Source organism: Channa argus, chromosome 9, assembly GCF_033026475.1.
Source record: "Channa argus isolate prfri chromosome 9, Channa argus male v1.0, whole genome shotgun sequence".
NCBI classification, from domain to species: Eukaryota; Metazoa; Chordata; class Actinopteri; order Anabantiformes; family Channidae; genus Channa; species Channa argus.
The window spans coordinates 16,727,246-16,745,885 of NC_090205.1; the positions used below are offsets into that span (position 1 = coordinate 16,727,246).

The 18,640-nt window shown below is 39.3% G+C and overlaps 2 protein-coding genes across 5 annotated transcripts; one reads left to right on the top strand and one right to left on the bottom strand.

Moving 5' to 3' along the window:
• The first annotated feature begins 8,617 nt into the window (after nt 1–8,617).
• On the top strand, nt 8,618–13,420 carry glb1l (galactosidase, beta 1-like). Of its 2 annotated transcripts, XM_067515636.1 has the most exons (16): nt 8,618–8,821; nt 9,092–9,261; nt 9,364–9,514; nt 9,886–9,946; nt 10,015–10,109; nt 10,198–10,378; nt 10,461–10,519; nt 10,618–10,739; nt 10,997–11,037; nt 11,151–11,269; nt 11,369–11,443; nt 11,540–11,629; nt 11,751–11,864; nt 12,048–12,179; nt 12,588–12,815; nt 12,896–13,420. In XM_067515636.1, the coding sequence occupies exons 1-16, from the start codon at nt 8,759–8,761 to the stop codon at nt 13,097–13,099; spliced, it is 1,905 nt and encodes a 634-aa protein (XP_067371737.1). In that variant the 5' UTR covers nt 8,618–8,758; the 3' UTR covers nt 13,100–13,420. The 2 variants fall into 2 exon arrangements, with proteins under 2 accessions (XP_067371737.1, XP_067371738.1); XM_067515637.1 differs by lacking the exon at nt 8,618–8,821 and having other exon boundaries at nt 9,119–9,261; nt 9,364–9,416.
• ankzf1 (ankyrin repeat and zinc finger peptidyl tRNA hydrolase 1) lies at nt 13,346–18,027 on the bottom strand. Of its 3 annotated transcripts, none has more exons than XM_067515634.1 (16): nt 17,922–18,027; nt 17,453–17,590; nt 17,244–17,362; nt 16,971–17,073; nt 16,695–16,900; nt 16,493–16,602; nt 16,205–16,358; nt 15,586–15,808; nt 15,400–15,498; nt 15,067–15,240; nt 14,808–14,942; nt 14,432–14,714; nt 14,213–14,324; nt 13,959–14,126; nt 13,802–13,872; nt 13,346–13,705 (listed from the first exon to the last, which is right to left on the bottom strand). In XM_067515634.1, exons 2-16 carry the CDS (start codon nt 17,571–17,573, stop codon nt 13,579–13,581), a joined length of 2,205 nt encoding a protein of 734 aa, XP_067371735.1. In that variant the 5' UTR covers nt 17,574–17,590; nt 17,922–18,027; the 3' UTR covers nt 13,346–13,578. The 3 variants fall into 3 exon arrangements, with proteins under 3 accessions (XP_067371735.1, XP_067371734.1, XP_067371736.1); XM_067515633.1 differs by having other exon boundaries at nt 15,067–15,243; XM_067515635.1 differs by lacking the exon at nt 16,695–16,900 and having other exon boundaries at nt 15,067–15,243; nt 16,493–16,559; nt 17,922–18,026.
• Between the last annotated feature and the right edge of the window lie 613 nt (nt 18,028–18,640).

Sequence of the window (18,640 nt, forward strand, 5' to 3'; positions counted from 1 at the left end):
TAAACACGTGGTTAGTCCTAATTAAGAGAATGGAAGCAGCTTTACAGGTACAGTGCAATCATTGTTTCTAGAGTAAGAACCTTACTTTAACAATCCCTGTACTAGTGCCAAAGCTAGTCTAGCTCTGAGACCTTTTGGACATCCATGTTTACATGTACTGAACCAGGTTACTCAGAGAACCCACCACAGTGAGAGAAGGAGAGGCAGACATATTGGAGCTACTTTTCACTGTGTAAACTGCAATTTAATTTAATAAATTCATTTAAACCTCTACAGGTCACTTTTTGTTAGTTCACGTTTAACCTTGTTTAAACTTTAACCAAGTTTAACCTTGGATAGATAGGAGGCATTGCTCCTTATCCCGGCACTCCATTCCTCACCTTTCCCGGTCTGCATTCATTTTGTCCTGCCAATGCACTCTTGTAAGAAGCACATTAGAAACTTAGTTACACTTATAAATGGCATAGAAATTGACATTTAATCCAAGAACCTAGTTTTCCTGTAAATAGTTAACCTAAAAAAACAGACATTATCATTGACATATAACAATAATCCAATAAAGTAATCCTTTCTGCAGCTCTGTTGGTATTTGAGGTTTGCATACGTAAAATTAATGATTACAATTTTTTCTTTATCTGTGGTGATTAAAACAATTGGAGCAAGCACAAATATAATCATGCAAAAAAAGCTCTGAGCTTTGTATTAGAAAAATTTGTATTACAACCCAGTTCATTTGACCGTAATCCTAAAGTCACACTCAAATGCCAGCTCTGAGTAAAGGTATGCTGGCATGTTGTGGATATTCAGCATTGCAGAGAATAGGCATTATGGATAACACATGCCAAAACAAAACAATAGAGAAAGAAATGCTATTTGAGTGAGTCATCAACCTCTTGACATTAAACTGTGGGATGTTGGCAGGCAGAGGGCAGTTTTTTTCTTAAGAGAAAAGCCTTGTTTAACTCTACCTGTGAGGACTAAGAGAACAAGAACAAAACACCCATTTGGTCATTGAAGGTCCCAGAGGCCGTGGGGGGAAGGAGTGAGGATCATAGATGTGCTGTTTTTACAGTTCTCCTCCAAAAGTTTCTTAGTTTTTAGGTTGAAATGGTCAGAAACATGATAATTCTACAGTGCATAAGAAGGCCACCGCATTCATTTTTAAAAGGGTGCATTAAATTGCACAGGTGATCATAATGTTATGGCTGATCAGTCTAAGTTAAAGTCTGTTCTTGTAATAAAGTGGATCAAACATTCAGGATAGTGCGTGAAAATTGCAGCACACAAAGAAAACATCCTGACTTTCATTCCCATGAGACCATACACAATACCATTATTACCACAATTCAGTAAAATATTAATAACAAACATCCGAAACTACTTGCTCTACCAAACTTGGGACCAAAATAAGGATTGATGTGTCTCTACAACATTAATTTTGTTCAGTGACGGCATCAAAAGTTGTTCTTCTCCAGTCACACCTTGATAAATTATTAAACTTTCTTTTTGGGGCGACTGTGGCGCAGGAGGTATAGCGGTCATCAACAAATCCCACAGTTTTTAGTTTGATACCCAGGTCCTCCGGCCACATGTCAAAGTGTCCTTGAGCAAGAAACTGAACCCCAACGTAGCTGCTCCTGGTGAGTGTTGGCCAGCTGCATAGAAGCTCCACCATTGGTGTGTGAGTGTGTGTTTGTGATTGTGAGTGTGAATGGGTGAATCAGAAGCAGTGTAAAGTGCTTTAAGTACCAAAAGAGCTATATACGTGCAGACCATTTACCATTAATGTAAAGGGGTCCCAATAATAAAGAGTGAAGCTACAGAAGGTGGTAGTGAGATACCTATTACTCAGCCAAAAGGAGGTGTGACAGGTGATTTGACATGTGTAAGAATTAAGGTCAAGCCCTTTAGGTCAAGCATTCTCTTGCTTGGAAAAATAGTCCTAAGTGAGAACATTATCACAGGCGGTGAGGGAATCTCACTACACGTCCGAAGCCAGGGAAAAAAATACAGAGCTCTCTGACAAAAACATGGGAAAGGCACCACAGAAACAACTTTTGGAGAGCTTCACTAGAAACACCGTGAGCCAAATGCAAGGTGTGTTGTACCAATGGGATAATGTGACCCCTGAAGATGTGGGAAATGTCTTCAGCACCAGCCAGCAGAGTGGAGAAACTGTACTGTGAACTGAATGATTCAACTTTTAATTACATAAGTGCTTTTACAGGCACACAGAGGACATAGAAGCAAATCTTTCCAGCGTGTTTGAAAAGAATGGAAGGTAACAAACAGACCAAAATGATTAAATGGCCTGAAGATCTGTTAAAATAGATACAACATGGGAAGATATTACTTCCCTGGTTCTACAAAGATAACTGAAGCTGAAGAACCAATTTTGTATCTCTTCTATGTTGTTGTATGTTCTGGTTGAAAATATTTTAAAAAATGAGCCATACTGACTGAAAAGCTAAGATATGGCTGCTTTTGTGGGTTAAAGGATCAATAAACAAATCTAGAAATGTGTTTATTAAATTAGAGAAATATACTGCTCCGGCAGACAGGCATGCCACAGACCGCTGAGGCTTCTGAGTGCTATGCAAAACTAACGATGAGTGGATCTGTTTTCTTAATTCAGCACAACTTTCAGTCCTTCATGTCAGGGAAATTTGCAAGAAGCCAAAAAAAAAAGGACCACGGAGAAGTGAACGTGGCTGTATGGAATATGCTACAGCAATACATTTGTTTTAAGAAAGCATTCTAGTGCTGCATTGTACAAGTTGTAAAATAAATATAGTGACCTATTGTATCCTCTTTGCTTCCACATCCTGCTCTTAATGTATGTGGTCAATATGTGGAAATGACTGAAAGCTCTAGAAATCATCCACAGCTACATTACCAGACAGATCCAGACTCAGGGGCTAGATATGCATCATTCAAGGAAGCCGGTTTTATGATGGACTCATCCAAACGAGGTACAAAAGGAAAGTCATGAGACCTGAAGATCTTCTGGCATTATTATATAAATGCCTGATCAAGCATGAAAATAGAGTCAAACATGTGATAAATTGTGTGTTTGGAGGGCTAAGGGAGACAGAGAGTCTGTGATGATCCCCCCTGCTGACAGAGACAACCTCAGGCAAAGTCATTTAGGTTGGGTGAAAGAAAATTTTGCAGCCTCATGTAAAATAATGGGGTTTGGCTTTATTATAAGCTGTTAGTCACAACCGGAATATCATAGTCATTTAAGTGGAGGAGGTTTTCTTATAAAGCATCCATCCATGTATTATTCTATGAATGGATGCATCAGTGTTAGCTAAACAACAGGTACAAACATTAATCCATCCACTGATCCACACAATATACAATCTGCTTTTTGTTATATACCCTTTAAATCAGTGATAACGGATACAGAAGTCCACATGTGTTCTTCTCGAAATATAAAAATATGAGTTTGACAACAACAGCCCTTTAATAAGAAAGGTGCAGAACCTTAGAAAAAAACTACAGTGGTAAAATCACAATATGAAATGACAGAAATACTACATATTATTACAAATATTACAGCAGATAAATAATGTGTAAAAGTGTAAAATTTAAAAATGATAAGGTAATATGTGAAGTGGCACACTACAGGATTAGTCAAGTCATTCATGCACCCATAGTAATGATGTAAAGATTTGTATTGCTAAATTTGACTAATGATATTAACATGGCCAATGCTTATTTGTCTTTCAGGATGTGTCAGGCGAGCACTGGATTATTGAACACACCAAAGGGACAAAGCAAACAGGGAGGGAGGGATGTACAGGGTGTAAGATTGATTGAATCTGATGTGGTTTAGCCAAGATGGATGGCAATAAGAGAGGAGAAGACATAAATACTGAGATAAAAATGGAACAATATCAAACCTAGGTGATTGAATTGGATCACTCTTGCTGGCAACATTAAATTAAAGCGTAAATTTGGTTGATGACAGATCCTGGTGCCACATTTATTGAATTATGTGGCTGATTCTGGGACATCACAGAGCCAACATTACTCACACTTATGTTGACTATAAATCTGCTGTTTTATAATAGAGGGTACAAGATAGTGTCACGGAAATATCCCTTAAGTGATAATGATTCAGAGGATTCAATTATTATTATTGTTGTTGTTATTATTATTATTATTAATAATAATCATTAATTATTATTATTAGTAGTAGTTGTAGCAGTAATGTTGTTGTTGTTGTTTCTGTGCTATAAAAGAAATATTTTTCTAGCTAACATGCTAAATGTGACAATGCTAATGTAATACTGTTTAGCACCTATAATGTTTCATGTTCATCATCTTGGGCAGTATGGTGGAGTGGTTAGCAGTGGCACCCCACGGCTATAAGGTCCCTGTTTTGAAACCACCTACTGCCTGTAGTCTTTCTGTGTGAAGTTTGCATTTTCACCGTGCTTGCAGGGTTTTTTTTTTTTGGGTACTCTGGTTTCCTCCCACAGTCCAGAGACATGAATATTATTATTACTACCAAACAAATCACAGTTGAGGCTAATGGAAGTTTTGCAGGTAATCAGAAAGTTAGGTATTGCCAAAATCAGAAGAAGACTTCTAGAGACTACAAAAACCAACGGAAAGAAATAGATTTTCAGAATAATGCTATAAATAAATTGAAAAAAGGATGATTGGATGGACAGTTACCATATAACTAGACAAGGAAGGTTAAAGAACAGAAGCACCGAGACTCTCCATCAGTTATACGGACCTCCTTTGGTTTAATGGAATTAAAGTCCAAGCAGCAGAGTTTCACAAAACATCGCACACATTCCTTCTCAGACATGCTTACATCCCAAATGCATAGCATACCGTCCTCGATACTGACGGTCAGCTAACACACTTCCCATGCTCCCCCGCACTGTCAGCTGCCTGTTTGTTTATAGAGCCTCATATTTCAATGCTCCCACAGTAAAATTGTCTTTACCTTCTATCTGTTGTCATCTGACTCTTTAGGTCTCCAAGGAATCTGAAAATTATGCCAAGGATGCAAACAGCTGCTAAGTTAAACAATTCATAAAATGCAAACATTCCAGTGGACTTTTGTCATGTTAGTGGTATTTTTTTTGTTTGTTGTTTAGTTTCTCAGAAAAAAAGTCCCCCAGTGTTCAGAGTATTAACCTGTGGGAACAGAGCAGTGACTCACTGATAGGCTGACGAAGCAGAAAGAGGACATTCCTCCTGAGCTCAGAACTAATATGGAGAGCTGTTAGAAATCCAGCAGTGCTGTCTCATAGCAAATGATTCAGCTGTGTGAATGACAAAGAGAACAGCATTTAGTTTTGTTACATCACTAGTACTAGCATTTGAATCACTAGTGGAATAATGTTTCTTCTAATTCACTGAAATAGCAACAGTCCTTCCATTCAATCACAATTTTGTTTAAGTAGAAGAAGTAGTAAAATATTGAATTATAACTGCTGCATTACTGTGTCAGCAACAATTTAATTAAGCAGTTGAGGTGAACATACATTTAACAGGTTTAAGTGCTAATAAATCTATGGGTTAATCAGGTTTATATGTTGAAATAGCACCTTCCTTGTCTGGTAAGCTAAATTACATTTGTAACGTAAATGTTGTGGGGGTTGTGGGATGGAGAGGACAGTTCAATCTAATTATAGACTCTAGGGAGATGACTTCACAGAGGTTACACCCGACCCTAGGGTGAGTTTTTTTCAGCATCTCCCATCACATCAGGGGCGGGACTCTGCATTTGCTGTAAGCAGCTCTTGTCTGTACCTTTATGTACTAATTTGAAGGCTGACTACATTTGTAGGTCAAGTAATGAGTTTAAACCCAACTGCAATCCTGATCTTATCTGACATTGTTTGTGACCAACGTGTCTTTCTGGTGTTTTAGTTATGCTAAGTCACTGACATACTTTGGACTTCCACTCTTGCTACAGTGCCTTATTAAGTGGTTTTGTCTTCAGTGCATTAGTCACTGGGATTTTTGTTCTTTCATTTTTTTTGCGGTTAGAACATCCATTTTGTTTAAGCCCAGGGGCTTCAAGATGGGATACTCACAACGTTTCCTCAGGCACTATCTTGCTCATAACCAAATTACAAGCCCCCTCTCATTCCCAGGACAATAAACTGCAACTGACATTGGGCTAATTAGTAACAGAGTCAGAGAATTTGTCCAATCTGCAGTTGATCAGTTATCATTAACAATGGTGAGCTGCCCCCCATTCAGACCTTAAAAAATTGTAGACTGATGAATACAGAGGCAGTGCCAGAAATCAAATTAAATTATAGACAATCCACAGTGGGAATGGAAATAAAAAACAAAAAGGAGTAAAAGCCTCAGTGAATGTGTGTACTACCACATGGACACATTGACGGGGTGTCAGATGCAGACAATATTAATCTATAACCAGGTCATATTAAGTTTACATTTTTATTCTGACCTTCTAGTGAAATGGTGTTGAACACTTTTATAGTTCATGAAACTGCTGATTTTTCATATAATGGACCTTATGCAGTACCTCTTCTTGACCTCTGTTTAAAATATTTTATTTTAGCTCCCGTGTCTTTAAAAGACGCCTTTACTGATATTGAGCTTGGTTCTTTTGGTTCTAGTTTGAGTAGTAAATGTAAATGGAAACCATTAAACCTCCCTCTGACTTCCCTATATTAAAATATCTCCCTACATCCTGCTAAAAATTGCCTCGAGATGACATTACGTGGAGGAACCTTCCGTCCAGATTATGTTGTCTTGTGGCTCACACTGGAGTTTGTAGTGTTGCTCAACCTGATTTTCCAGAGCTGCCCCAGATGACATCATCTGAACTCCTGATTGATGAATGGCAAATGTGAGGTCATTTGTACTAGTAGATTGATGAATGATGTGATTTCTGAAATGACAAGGAGAAAAATGCTATTAAGGATATCTAAAACTTATAGTATAGGATTGTGGCTCAAATTGATAGTAAAACTGCTTGCCATACATGTGCCTCCCACACAACCTCGACCGACCCCCTTACTGAAATGACACAGAGTTTCTCCTCGTGTGTGCTACACGTGTGAATGTGAAATGAAAAATCTAGACTATTTCCAACTTTAATTCCCCAGTGTTTGTATCGAGTTCATATGTTAAATAGGCTTGAGACATCAAATGCTGCATTTGTGTGATTTCCATTTCCTATGTTCAGCTCATGAATAGTTACTCTGCTGTTGTTTAATATAGAAACCCTAACAAAAAGTAATCATAACAGTAAAGTTACAATGAAGAAACAAATAAAAAAACATAATTTGGCATTTTTTAATGACTTTCTTTTTGCATTAGCCACAGATCCTATCCTATATATCCTATATATATCCTCAGCCGCTCGCTGTAACCACAATTATGTGAAGTTAATCTGCACATGGAACTTCTGATTTTCTTTTAATCATCATACTTGTAAACAAGTGACAGAACTACTGAACTTAATGTCCCGATTGACTGAGCGGATAACAGGAGTAAAAATTTCGGCTAAGAACTGTACTGTTTAGGACCTGTATAAACAAGTTCCCTCCCTAAATGTTTTGTTTTAGAAATAAAACTTTCTTCTTGTGTTAAGAATAAAATTAGGTGAAACCATGCAGAATTTGGTTTTCTTAAGGCACTGAAGTGCCATCTAGTGTCCTTAGCTGGCACACACGCAATTCTTCTTACTGTACAAGACTGATCTATTATTATATATATTTTAAATATATTCCCAAAACAATTTAACTTTCTCTTTTATTACCATCTCATAATAAATGTATTACTGTCCCCATGTATCTAAAAGTAATCATGAATCCTATCCTTTAATAAACATGTGAGTTTTAGTGTTGAAATTGGCATGAAATGATCCATTATAGAACATTAAAAGAGCCGTAGCGCTGCATCCCACACCTCCAATAAAGCAAACCCTTCCTGAACTGGCTGCTTTGTTATCTTGTTATGGTAAGCACAATGGGAACTGCTCTCAGCCTACATAATGTATAGAATGACAGTGTGTGGTGAAACCTTCATGTTATATGGTTGTACATTCCTCACCCTGTACATGGTAAATGGTCAGAACTTATATAGCACTTTTCAACCTATTGGTACTCAAAGCGCTTTTCCACTGCTTCTCACCCATTCGCCCTCACAATGACACACATCCCAACGCTTACCAGGAGCGACTAAGTTGAGGTTCCCTGTCTTGCTCTAGGACATTTTGATATGTGAAAGAGGACCGAGGGATTGAACCAGCAACTGGTGGACGACCGCTCTACCCACTCTTCCACAGTCTTTTTAGGTGATCTTTGTTTTGACACACTGTAGAGATGCCTGTTTTAAACTGTTTGTGCACCTTTTTGGAGATTAGTGAAATGATCTTTACATTTTAGTTGACAGTAACACAGAGCTGGATTATTTGCTATTAAAAATAAATTTTTGGGGGCGGTGGTCTCAGAAAAGTCCTCCAGATATGTCACTGGGAGGAGTTTACAAGGCGCAGGTCTAACAAGACTAAAACCTTTGCCCTGGAGTGGCTCTTGAAGATTATCAGAGGAAGGTTGAACCAGGCGGGGTTTAGGACCCTGCTGATGAGAGTCACATGGTTTAAAAGAGGGCAGGATGTTGTTGGTTCGCATGTTACCAGGGAGGAAGAAGATATAACGTTAAGTTCATCAACACAGATGAAGTCCTAATAATTGCAATGAGATAATTTTGGTTTCTGTGATTTGTGTGAAGAAAGGCGGCGGACATGGCTGCAGTCTTATTCTTCGTTGGAGTGAATCTTGCCTATTTATCTGTCAGTGGAAACTTGGTAAGACACAAAAAGTTGACTGTGCTTTATTGAAGGAAAAATCACCTGATCACTCACAGGTCTGTAGTTCCTGGGTGCTTTACCACCACTTGGAATCGGATACATTTCTCATTTTACCCTGCTTTTGAAGTTATCCATGAATTCAAACTTCACAAATGTATAACCTTAAAAGATATAATTTGTTTTTGCCTGTTGATAGACCACAACAGGCAGTTACAACGCCTGTTAATGAGTCAATGATAAACTCCAATCCACTGCTTCGTCGTGCAGGTTTCTGGAGAAAGATCTTTCTCCATAGACTACAAAAACAACTGTTTTCGGAAAGATGGAAAGCCTTTCCAGTACATCTCAGGGAGCATTCACTACTCCAGAATCCCACCTTACTACTGGAAGGACCGGCTTGTTAAGATGTACATGACTGGACTAAACGCCATCCAAGTGTAAGATGAACAAGTGCAACCCACTGGGCATGTTCTTTAGTTAACTCTCTGTAATAACTAGCTTTCTAATAGGCTGACTTCATTTACTCTGCCTCAACACAGATACGTGCCATGGAACTTCCATGAAGCAGTACAGGGGGTCCAAAACTTCACAGGTGACAGAGATTTGGAGCATTTTTTGAATCTGGCCAATCAGACTGGTCTTCTGGTCATCCTGCGTCCAGGACCGTACATCTGTGCAGAATGGGAAATGGTGAAAAACTGAACTGTATTTTTGTCAAGAAAGTCCAATTAGTAACTTTATTCATGAGACAAATGGCATTAAAAAGAAGGCACTTGACAAAATCAAATTCGATCTAGAAGAGAAGTATTTGACAAACACAGTAAGCACTCCTCACTAAGATTAAACATTCCAATGTGACATTACAGGAAAATTAAGAAAAGAAAGAAAACACTGAATATAACAGATACAGAAAATTTACAAAGTCGGTAATAATGTTGCTATTGAAGTGTTTTATTGTCTAAAAATCAAACTTATTGAAAGTTTTGTATAACATAAATGCATTTCTACATATTGTTGATGGGTTTTATGTCACTTTAAATGTGTGTGTTATTTCCTCCAAGGGTGGGTTGCCAGCCTGGCTACTTCAGAAACCAAACATCATACTGCGCTCTGCTGACACAGGTACAACATGCACCTACTAGTATTGATCATAATGTAATATGCTACTGATTTGTTTTCTCCTGCTCCAGATTATGTGCAGGCAGTCAGCAGCTGGTTTGCTGTTCTCCTTCCCAAAGTGAAGCCTTGGCTCTATACCAATGGGGGAAACATTATTAGTGTCCAGGTGGATTTCTGAATGAGCATCTGCAAGGTTTACTTATAGTAGTATATTATTAGTAGTAGTTTGAATTATTCACCTATCTTAACTACAGGTGGAGAATGAATATGGAAGTTACTATGCTTGTGACTACAACTACATGCGTCACCTGCGGACTCTGTTCCGCTTCTTTCTGGGTGAAAACGTGGTCCTGTTCACCACTGATGGAAACACAGACAAGGAAATGACATGCGGGACTCTGGAAGGATTATATGCCACAGTAGACTTTGGCACAGGTGTGTTTAGGAGATAGCACCATCTACATTTTTGAAGTTATTCAGGGCAAATGACTATTCTTCCTGCTTTTCCCTTATTCAGACACGAACATAACCGATGCCTTCAATCGGCAAAGAAGGTTTGAACCTCGCGGGCCGCTGGTAAGATACATCTGAATTCTGAATTATTATTTATATACATTCATTACTGTATTGTAAATCCAAGCACATGATATAAAATGTTTTAAATAATGTTACAGGTGAACTCTGAGTTTTACACTGGCTGGTTGGACCACTGGGGAGATCACCATGCTGTGGTTGACGCTCAGAAGGTCAGCAGAGTGCTCGGAGAAATGCTTACCATGGGGGCCAACGTCAACATGTACGTATCCCCCAAACCCTCAGAGACGTTACCCCCTCTCTACAAATTTGGCTAAAGGATACCGCTAGTTTTGTTTTAGTTTACTTATCAATAGCAAATTTTATATGACGATCAAAACCAGCGTTGCATTAGTCCGTCTTTCTTACTTTCCAGCTTCTCCAATCCATTCGTCCTTCTAAAGATGTAAAACACCTATCTGTTTGACAAACAGGAGATATCCCTCCAGTAATACTTTCCCCCTCTCTCTCTATTCATAGGTACATGTTTGAAGGAGGTACAAACTTCGGCTACTGGAATGGTAAAGCACTTTGATTTCAGTCATTTCATTGTATGGTCATCTTATTGTTCACATGGATATAAAAGCTCAGCTTGTGGTACTCTGTTTTTCATCACTCTGCTTGTCTTTCAAAGGTGCTGATCATGACACTAGATTCCGCTCAGTAGTAACGAGTTATGATTACGATGCCCCACTGTCTGAGGCAGGAGACCCCACAGAGAAGCTGTTGGCCATCAGAGACGTCATTAGGCAGGTACCACTGATTGAACTGCCAGCCACCAAGGTTGTATCCTGATTATACTTGTCCATACAATGTCTAAGATGTCATTAATTAATTGCTGTTCCTCAACAGTTTAGAGAGATTCCTTCTGGACCCATGCCACCTGCAACTCCCAAGTTTGCTTATGGCTTCGTGAATCTGAGAAAGGTTATCCCGTTTTCTGGGCATTTTCACTAAGATGGAAAGTATGTTTTTAAATGTTTTAAGAGTAGAAAAGGTGGTTGATACAAAGCACTTTTACAGGTTGGTAACCTCAGTGGCCTGTTGGACACCCTCTCACCTCTGGGGCCAGTCAAATCTCAGTATCCTCTGACATTTGAAGAGATGAAACAGGTATGGTGTCTGTCCAAAGGAAACAAGGGAGGGACGTATGTTGTAGTGACAGTAAACCTTTTGAAACATGGAGAACTTCTAGACTTTTGTGTCTGCAACCTTTCATGTCTATTGTGTTTAGTACTATGGGTACATGCTGTATCAGACCACGCTGCCCCGGGACCTCTCAGAGCCCACACCCCTTATCTCTCCACTGAATGGGGTTCATGACCGTGCATATGTGTCCATCAATGGGGTAAGCCTACAATGAACTTTTGTTGTATAGGCAATCAAATTTCCAGGTAATGTATGGGGAAAACATTAAAAAACCCAGGCTGGTTGTTCATATAATCCAATGTTGGAAAATTTTAAATTCTTCTTCAGTTATTGTCTTTTGTTTAATGTTTCTACTTATGATAAAGTCTGTCTGTACAAACAGGTGTTCCAGGGCCTTTTGGAGAGAGACATAGTGCTGGTGATAAACATTACTGGACAGCAGGGGAACACTATGGACATCCTTGTTGAGAACATGGGGAGGGTTAACTTTGGCAGCAAGATTAATGACTACAAGGCAAGAGAATCAAGTCCAGACCCATAAGAGATTAGATTGTTAGCTCTCGTGTTTTGTTTGGGGTTAGTGTAAAAACAGTACTATTACTGTAAGTCAATCGTTTCTAAGTCGTTGTGGATTTTGTTTTATTTAAAATCCAGGAAACAGGAAAAGTCATAGATTCTTCCCTTTGGCTCAAACTAGGCTTCCACATTTGATAAAAGTAAAAAAATGTGTGTGTGTGTGTGTATTTTAATATATACACAGTATATATAATATTTTAAAACTATTTTTGCTAGTCTTCTCATGATGCTAAACATAATGTTAAAAAAAAAGATCAAATCATAGTAAAACAATGGATAAAATAATCACAATCTCATCAAAACACACAATACCAATGCTAGATGTTAAACTGTGTGTTTGCTGCAGGGCCTCTTGAGCGATCTGATCCTGGGTAAGGATGTACTGACAGATTGGAAAATGTACCCTTTGGACATCGATGGGGCCATTGCTAGTGGGTGGCCTTGGTCAGTCAGTTCACAATCCTTCGCTTCCAGTCAGGCAGAACCCATAGCTGGACCGGCCTTCTACATGGGGACATTACAGCCCAACAAACTGGCATGGGACACATTTCTCAAGCTCAATGGATGGACAAAGGTAAGGATTTTTTTGCTTTCCCTTTACGGCTAAACTATTTGAATTCTAGATCTCTGATGTTTGTCTTTTCTTAATTCCAGGGTCAGGTTTGGATTAATGGTGTGAACCTGGGACGATACTGGCCAGCCAGGGGCCCACAACAGACACTTTATGTGCCAGGGCCCTTGCTCAGCACCACCCTACCCAACAACATCACAGTGCTGGAGCTAGAGAAGGCACCAGCCCACTTACGGATTCTCTTAATGGACCGGCCTCAGCTTAGTGGCACAGATAAAAAGTCTTGACTGACCAACATCTGAGTTTTGTTGCACATTTTCTGAACATTCAGCTTGGGAAATAATACATCCCAAAAGACATTTAAAGCTCTCCATACAAACATAATCCCTAGGTTTGACTGAGAACATTGCTCCACATTATTTCTATGCAATCATTCCTAATTACTTTAGGTTTCACTCTTTCACATGTAACCATTTGAGTTACGCTAGTGTTAAATGCTTCGCTGCAGATTCAGTCAAAAAGTAGTCAATGACAATGATTTTGTCTCTTTTTTTAATATTTACTGATGACAAGACCCTGAATAAAAATTAATTTTGTGTTATATGGTACATACTATACATGCAATTATCTAAGACCATCTGCAAATATAAAACTAATGAAATGTATTCAAAGTTGATTAGTAGCACTTTGGCAGGACACAGCCATAATATTCTTTTGTACGTTTATTGAGGTAGCTTCCTTCCAACAAAAGTTCCCCTCGCAGATTTTAGGTCTTGCCTGGAAAAGTGTTTGCTTTTCGATGTGCTTGAACACATTGAGGTGTGCAGAAGGAATAGTCCAGGTACTGAAATGGGATCTTTCCAAGTAGAGACTCCCCACACAACCAGCACCTCCTGAAGATAATGGCAAACCCGGACATAAAGCACAATAAGTTTCAGTACTTTACAACAAATCAATTATATCTCTAAATGTAATGGTTTTGGTCTTACCGTATGTTAGAGAGGCTGACTCCTGTTGCAGCTATTTGCTCTGCTAATCTTTTCTCGGCTGCCAGAGCTCTCTGTAACCAAAATTCCAACTGAGTATTTTCTTATAGTTCAAAAGAAAAACCTCTGAATTTCAGTGATAACGTCCACACTAACTTACCTTTTCACGATCGGTTAGAGATGCAAACCTCTTCTTTTCCTCTGCCTCCAACTCTTGTTTTCTCTTTTCCTCCCGGTGCTCTTTTTCTCGCTGTTTTCTCAGTGCCTTTTGAGCTTTTTTCTTTTCTGTGTTTTTTGATTCAATTTCTGCTGTTAGTGGCCCAGGAACCTTGAGTTGCACAGAAGTGAAACATTAATACTCTGCCTCCATTTAATGTGATACATGGTAAAGGTTAGACCAACAACGTTTTTTACCTGTGCCTTACTGTAGTCATATTTATCAGGGTTCTCACCCATGTACTTGCGAAAGACATTCCTTGTTTCTTTGTCAGGGGCAACAATATATGGGGTTAGCCTTTTCCCATCTCTGTAGAGGAATTTGGGGGAAATAATGTTTGAGCACAGATTCACTGCAGCTCATCATAGTGAAATTTCACTCTTGCTAAAGTTACCTACGATATTACTTCTCCATACCTGCAGGCTGGGTCTGCTCCTGCATCCAAAAGCAGCCAAACCACTGCTTTTTGAGCAGCCGCTGATGCGACATGCAGCAAAGTGAACCCTGATGAGTCTATAGGCTTATTAAGTAAAGTCAGTGGACTTTGTGCATATGCCAGGTTGCACCCCGACTCCTCTTGACCCTCTGAAATTTCTCCAGGTAGCCCCAGAAGTCTACCTAAAGTGTCCACATCTCCAACCTTGCAAGCTGTAAAGAGTGCATCCCTGAGGCCATACTCCCATGAATCATCAACATTTTCTATAAAGACACAAAACGTAAAGTAATGAAATTGTGATTGAGAAACAGTTGCGATTCAGCCAACAGTATAGAGAAAAAAAAGCTCTTACTCACCTTCCAGTTGCTTCTTATTCTGTGGTTTCCTGTTCTTCTTCTTCTTCTTTGATTGTGTCTCTAGAGGGGTGTCTTCTGTTGGCGTAGCCTCTGGCACCTCCTCTTCTTGATTGTGTGCTTCTATGTTACTCAATTCTATCACAGATCAATAGAGTATTTCATAAGCCTTGCACAACTTTTGTGTGGTAAATATGAATTAGATGAGTCTTTATAATGTGGCCATAGCCACCTGTGTGATGTCACATTGGACAAGACCTACCCTTATTTTGCATTTTGGCTTCATCCTTTTTTCTCCTCCTCCTTCTCTTGTGCCTGGAGGGATAGATTTCTGACTCCCTGAGGTCCAGGGTTCCTAATGTAAGCTTCACCATCTCCAGCTGGATCTCACCCTCATCCTCTTTCTCGTCCTTGTCTGAGTTATCAAGATTTTCTTCTGCTGGTGCCAAAAATGAAGAAGTTGTACCGTAGTGCCAAATTTCACGTTAAAAAAAACGTTTTCAAACTTCAAACACCAAACATTAGCAAGATATATTTTGCATTTACACTTTATGCACATAACTTCATAAAGTATGAAAGATACTCTTTAACCTACCTTTGTCTTGCTTAGTGTTTATTTGAGCTGTAGGCTTGGCAGTTTTTTTCCAAACCTTCTTTGATGGACTGCAGACTGCAGACATGTCTGTGTCTCTCCCTGCATTGAGACATTTTAAATTTTAGCCTACCTGTATGACAATGAGTAGACAATTTCTTATTATTCCAAGTACGTAATTCAGCTTACCATAAACATGAACTGTAGAAAGGACCTCGTGTACCCTCTGAGCCTCTCGAAATGTTGCCCTGCGTGTGGCGAATGGGAGCGTACGGATCCTGGGATCTGTTTTGTCAAGAGGAGCTGACCGACCCCCAAAAAAGATTGTCTTGTTGTAGCTAGGAGCTCGTACAAATATTGCAGATGCCTCATTCAAGTATTCAGCCCAGGTTACCAGAAGATCCTGGATATCCTGCAAAATGTTAAACAAGTGTTTGTATTGTCACGGCCTGGCTCAACAGCCATGACAAAAGAGGAGTATGCAAGGTAAAGGCCAAAAATAAGGAATTTATTATAGCAAAAATAAATAAATAAAACAACAAAAACAGAAAATAACATAAAATCACTATCAGTCCGATCAGTGGTGAGTGCATCGATGAGTGAAAAATAATGTAACATAACAAAACAACATTAGAAAACAAACGATGCGCGAGAGAGAGCTAGGTAAGGAGCAAGCCCAGGTGCCCTTCAAACCCTTCTGAAGTAACAGAGTTGCTGTAACATCTGTCATGATCTCCTCCTTATATGGCTGCTATTTTTTGGTTCAGGTTTCTAACATAACTTAGTGCGAAATAGACTGTAGTCTTGCCTTGACTAGTGCTGCCTCATTATGTCGCCTCAGAGCAGCTCCTGCAGACTTCGGTGTGTGACTGCGATTCTGAGAGTCTCTGAGTCCTTGAGCTGTGCCTCTTTTTGCTCGCACTGTATATCTGTGGAAAGTCTTGTGTTGAAGGACTTCTTTTCTGTAACAGAAATACAATGTACTGGGTAGATGGTTACATGCCCCTGAGCTGGGTGTCTTAACTCGTTACACCTCCAGCCAAAACATGTAATCTCAAGCAGTGAAACAAAAAAATACAAAGAGCTGTCTACTTACCCTTGGAATACAGCACCAGCAAAGTGGCCTCCTCCAGTCATGAGAACGACCCACACAGTCTTCTTTCCTATTGACATTAGGGAGGATACTGCGTCTTGTTCATAATCTGACTGAAAATTTACAGAAACAGAAAAACTGGCATTAAAATTAAAACCTCCACATACAGTACACACAGTATTATACTGTAGCTGCTGAGGCTCACCTTTCCTTGCAGTATGCAGCGGTACACTGACAGATACTGTCCAGATGAGTTTTGGAAAACAACCTTGCTGAAGGACCGGCCAGTAAACAAACACATATCAGCTGAGCTCTCGTTATCTGTGCCAGTGAGGTTACTACTTGATTCCCCGCCATCAATATCTGAGTCCTCTGAATCAGATTCTGAGCCTGAGATACTTGACATGTCTCCTGAAAAGTGGTGACTGTTAAAATAATAGTTTAAATGCATGCTAGATGTGTAGAACATCGGTTTCCTCACCAGCACCAGTCTTCCTCTCAAATTCCTCCACTGTGACTGGGGGGAATCCTGAAATTTTTTGTCTCAAGTTGAAGCGATGCCAGTCGAGCTTGTAGTGCTCCATCTGAAATGTAAATGTAGAGGCAGGCTTACTCACTCCAGAGGTTGTTGTGTGACAAAACACAGAACATTTCTTAAAGAAATTAAATTGTTATCCACAATCATTGGCCATCATCATCAAACCAGCAGATGTTTGTTAACTGAACAGAGCGGTAAATGAAGTTGCATGATCACCTGTTCCTCTCGACTATTAAAGAGGCATCTGCAGGCTGAGCAAACCATCTTGTCTGGCACCTCTCTTGGCAGGGTGCACTCCCGCTGTCTGTCATCCTCTGGGCATTTATCTTCTAACCCTGTGTGAAAGACCAGGTTTGAAACAGACAGAAAATTATGGTTATTTACCTTGTAAGAGACGTGAAACTATAGCTCCAATTCATACGTACCGTATGTGATTGGCTCAGTGTTTCGAACCTGCTGCAGGAGAGACTTCACTTCTCTCACTCCAATCCAAGCCTCATCATTAGGGCACATATCAAAAATGGATCGGCCATCTGCACAACTCATTTTTTTAGCCTTATGACCTGTTAGGAAACACAACTACTGTAAAATAATGTGTTTCATTATATCCACGATAAATAACTAGTCTGTTGTTAACAATTAACCTCCTCGTTGTGGCCGATATGAGATCACTGTCCTCTTACATACAGGCCAATTTTACTGTGCTGTAAAAACTCATGTCATCTTCGCTGACGTAAACGTGACATGTTGTTCTTTGAACGACACATGTAGTAGTAAGTAAAACCAGCCATTATTTTTTATTAATAGACAAAGATGCGTATTCCCTTTTCTAAAACGTGGTCTAGTTCATTAAAACTAATATACCTTTTAATTACTTCAAAAATAGCAACTTACCATAAAAGCTACCTCAGGCGAGGTTGCGCAAACGTATCTCTAGTTCTTCTTGACACACTACGGAAGCCCCAAAGCACCAATAACGCCTCAACAAAAAGGCGTTTATCGACCTAAGGTTTTTAAGCGTCACCAAGTTACTGTCAGCAATAATGCGCTCTTAACCACGTACAAGAGTACGTCTTGTCCATTTTACTGGTTCGTTCTAAAATTATACAGATACAATAAATTGACATTTCCTTCTAAATATTTATTATCGGGCGGTTTTAATTGGCTGAGTCCACTGGAGATTTAGCAACATTCTGAGGAAGTAAACAATCATCAACAAGCGTCTCAAATCAATTTGTATTTGGAGAAAACGTTATTCTTTTGAAAAATGTATCTTTCATCGCCCATTCATCTATATTGAACTAATCCACCCGAACGTTTCATGGTTTATTTAAATTTAGAAATGAATACAAGCATGCATGTATATGTGTAGCGTCTAAGTTATACAAAAGCCCATTTGGTTGGTGTCTCTGAAATTAATGGGGAGTTTTCTGATACATCACTAGCTAGCTGTTGTGTAAAACCATCACTCTACCAACACTAGGAATAGCATGCCAATAGATCTCAGTAGTGGTTTGCCGTTTGTAGTTTTATACCGTTTTTAGACTATTTACAAGGATCACATAAAACCTAATTATGTAAAACTTGTAATTGGTTTGATTTTTACCTCCAAA

What these genes read in the sequence shown, in the direction of transcription:
- glb1l (XM_067515636.1), top strand. Translation starts at nt 8,759, where the DNA reads ATGGCTGCAGTCTTATTCTTCGTTGGAGTGAATCTTGCCTATTTATCT. An exon ending in TTGAACCTCGCGGGCCGCTG is followed by an intron (nt 10,520 to 10,617) that starts GTAAGATACATC and finishes ATAATGTTACAG; the next exon opens with GTGAACTCTGAGTTTTACAC. An exon ending in AAACTTCGGCTACTGGAATG is followed by an intron (nt 11,038 to 11,150) that starts GTAAAGCACTTT and finishes TGTCTTTCAAAG; the next exon opens with GTGCTGATCATGACACTAGA.
- ankzf1 (XM_067515633.1), bottom strand. Translation starts at nt 17,573, where the DNA reads ATGAGTTGTGCAGATGGCCGATCCATTTTTGATATGTGCCCTAATGAT. An exon ending in CACTGAGCCAATCACATACG is followed by an intron (nt 17,363 to 17,452) that starts GTACGTATGAAT and finishes TCTTTCACACAG; the next exon opens with GGTTAGAAGATAAATGCCCA. An exon ending in GAATAAGAAGCAACTGGAAG is followed by an intron (nt 14,715 to 14,807) that starts GTGAGTAAGAGC and finishes GTGTCTTTATAG; the next exon opens with AAAATGTTGATGATTCATGG.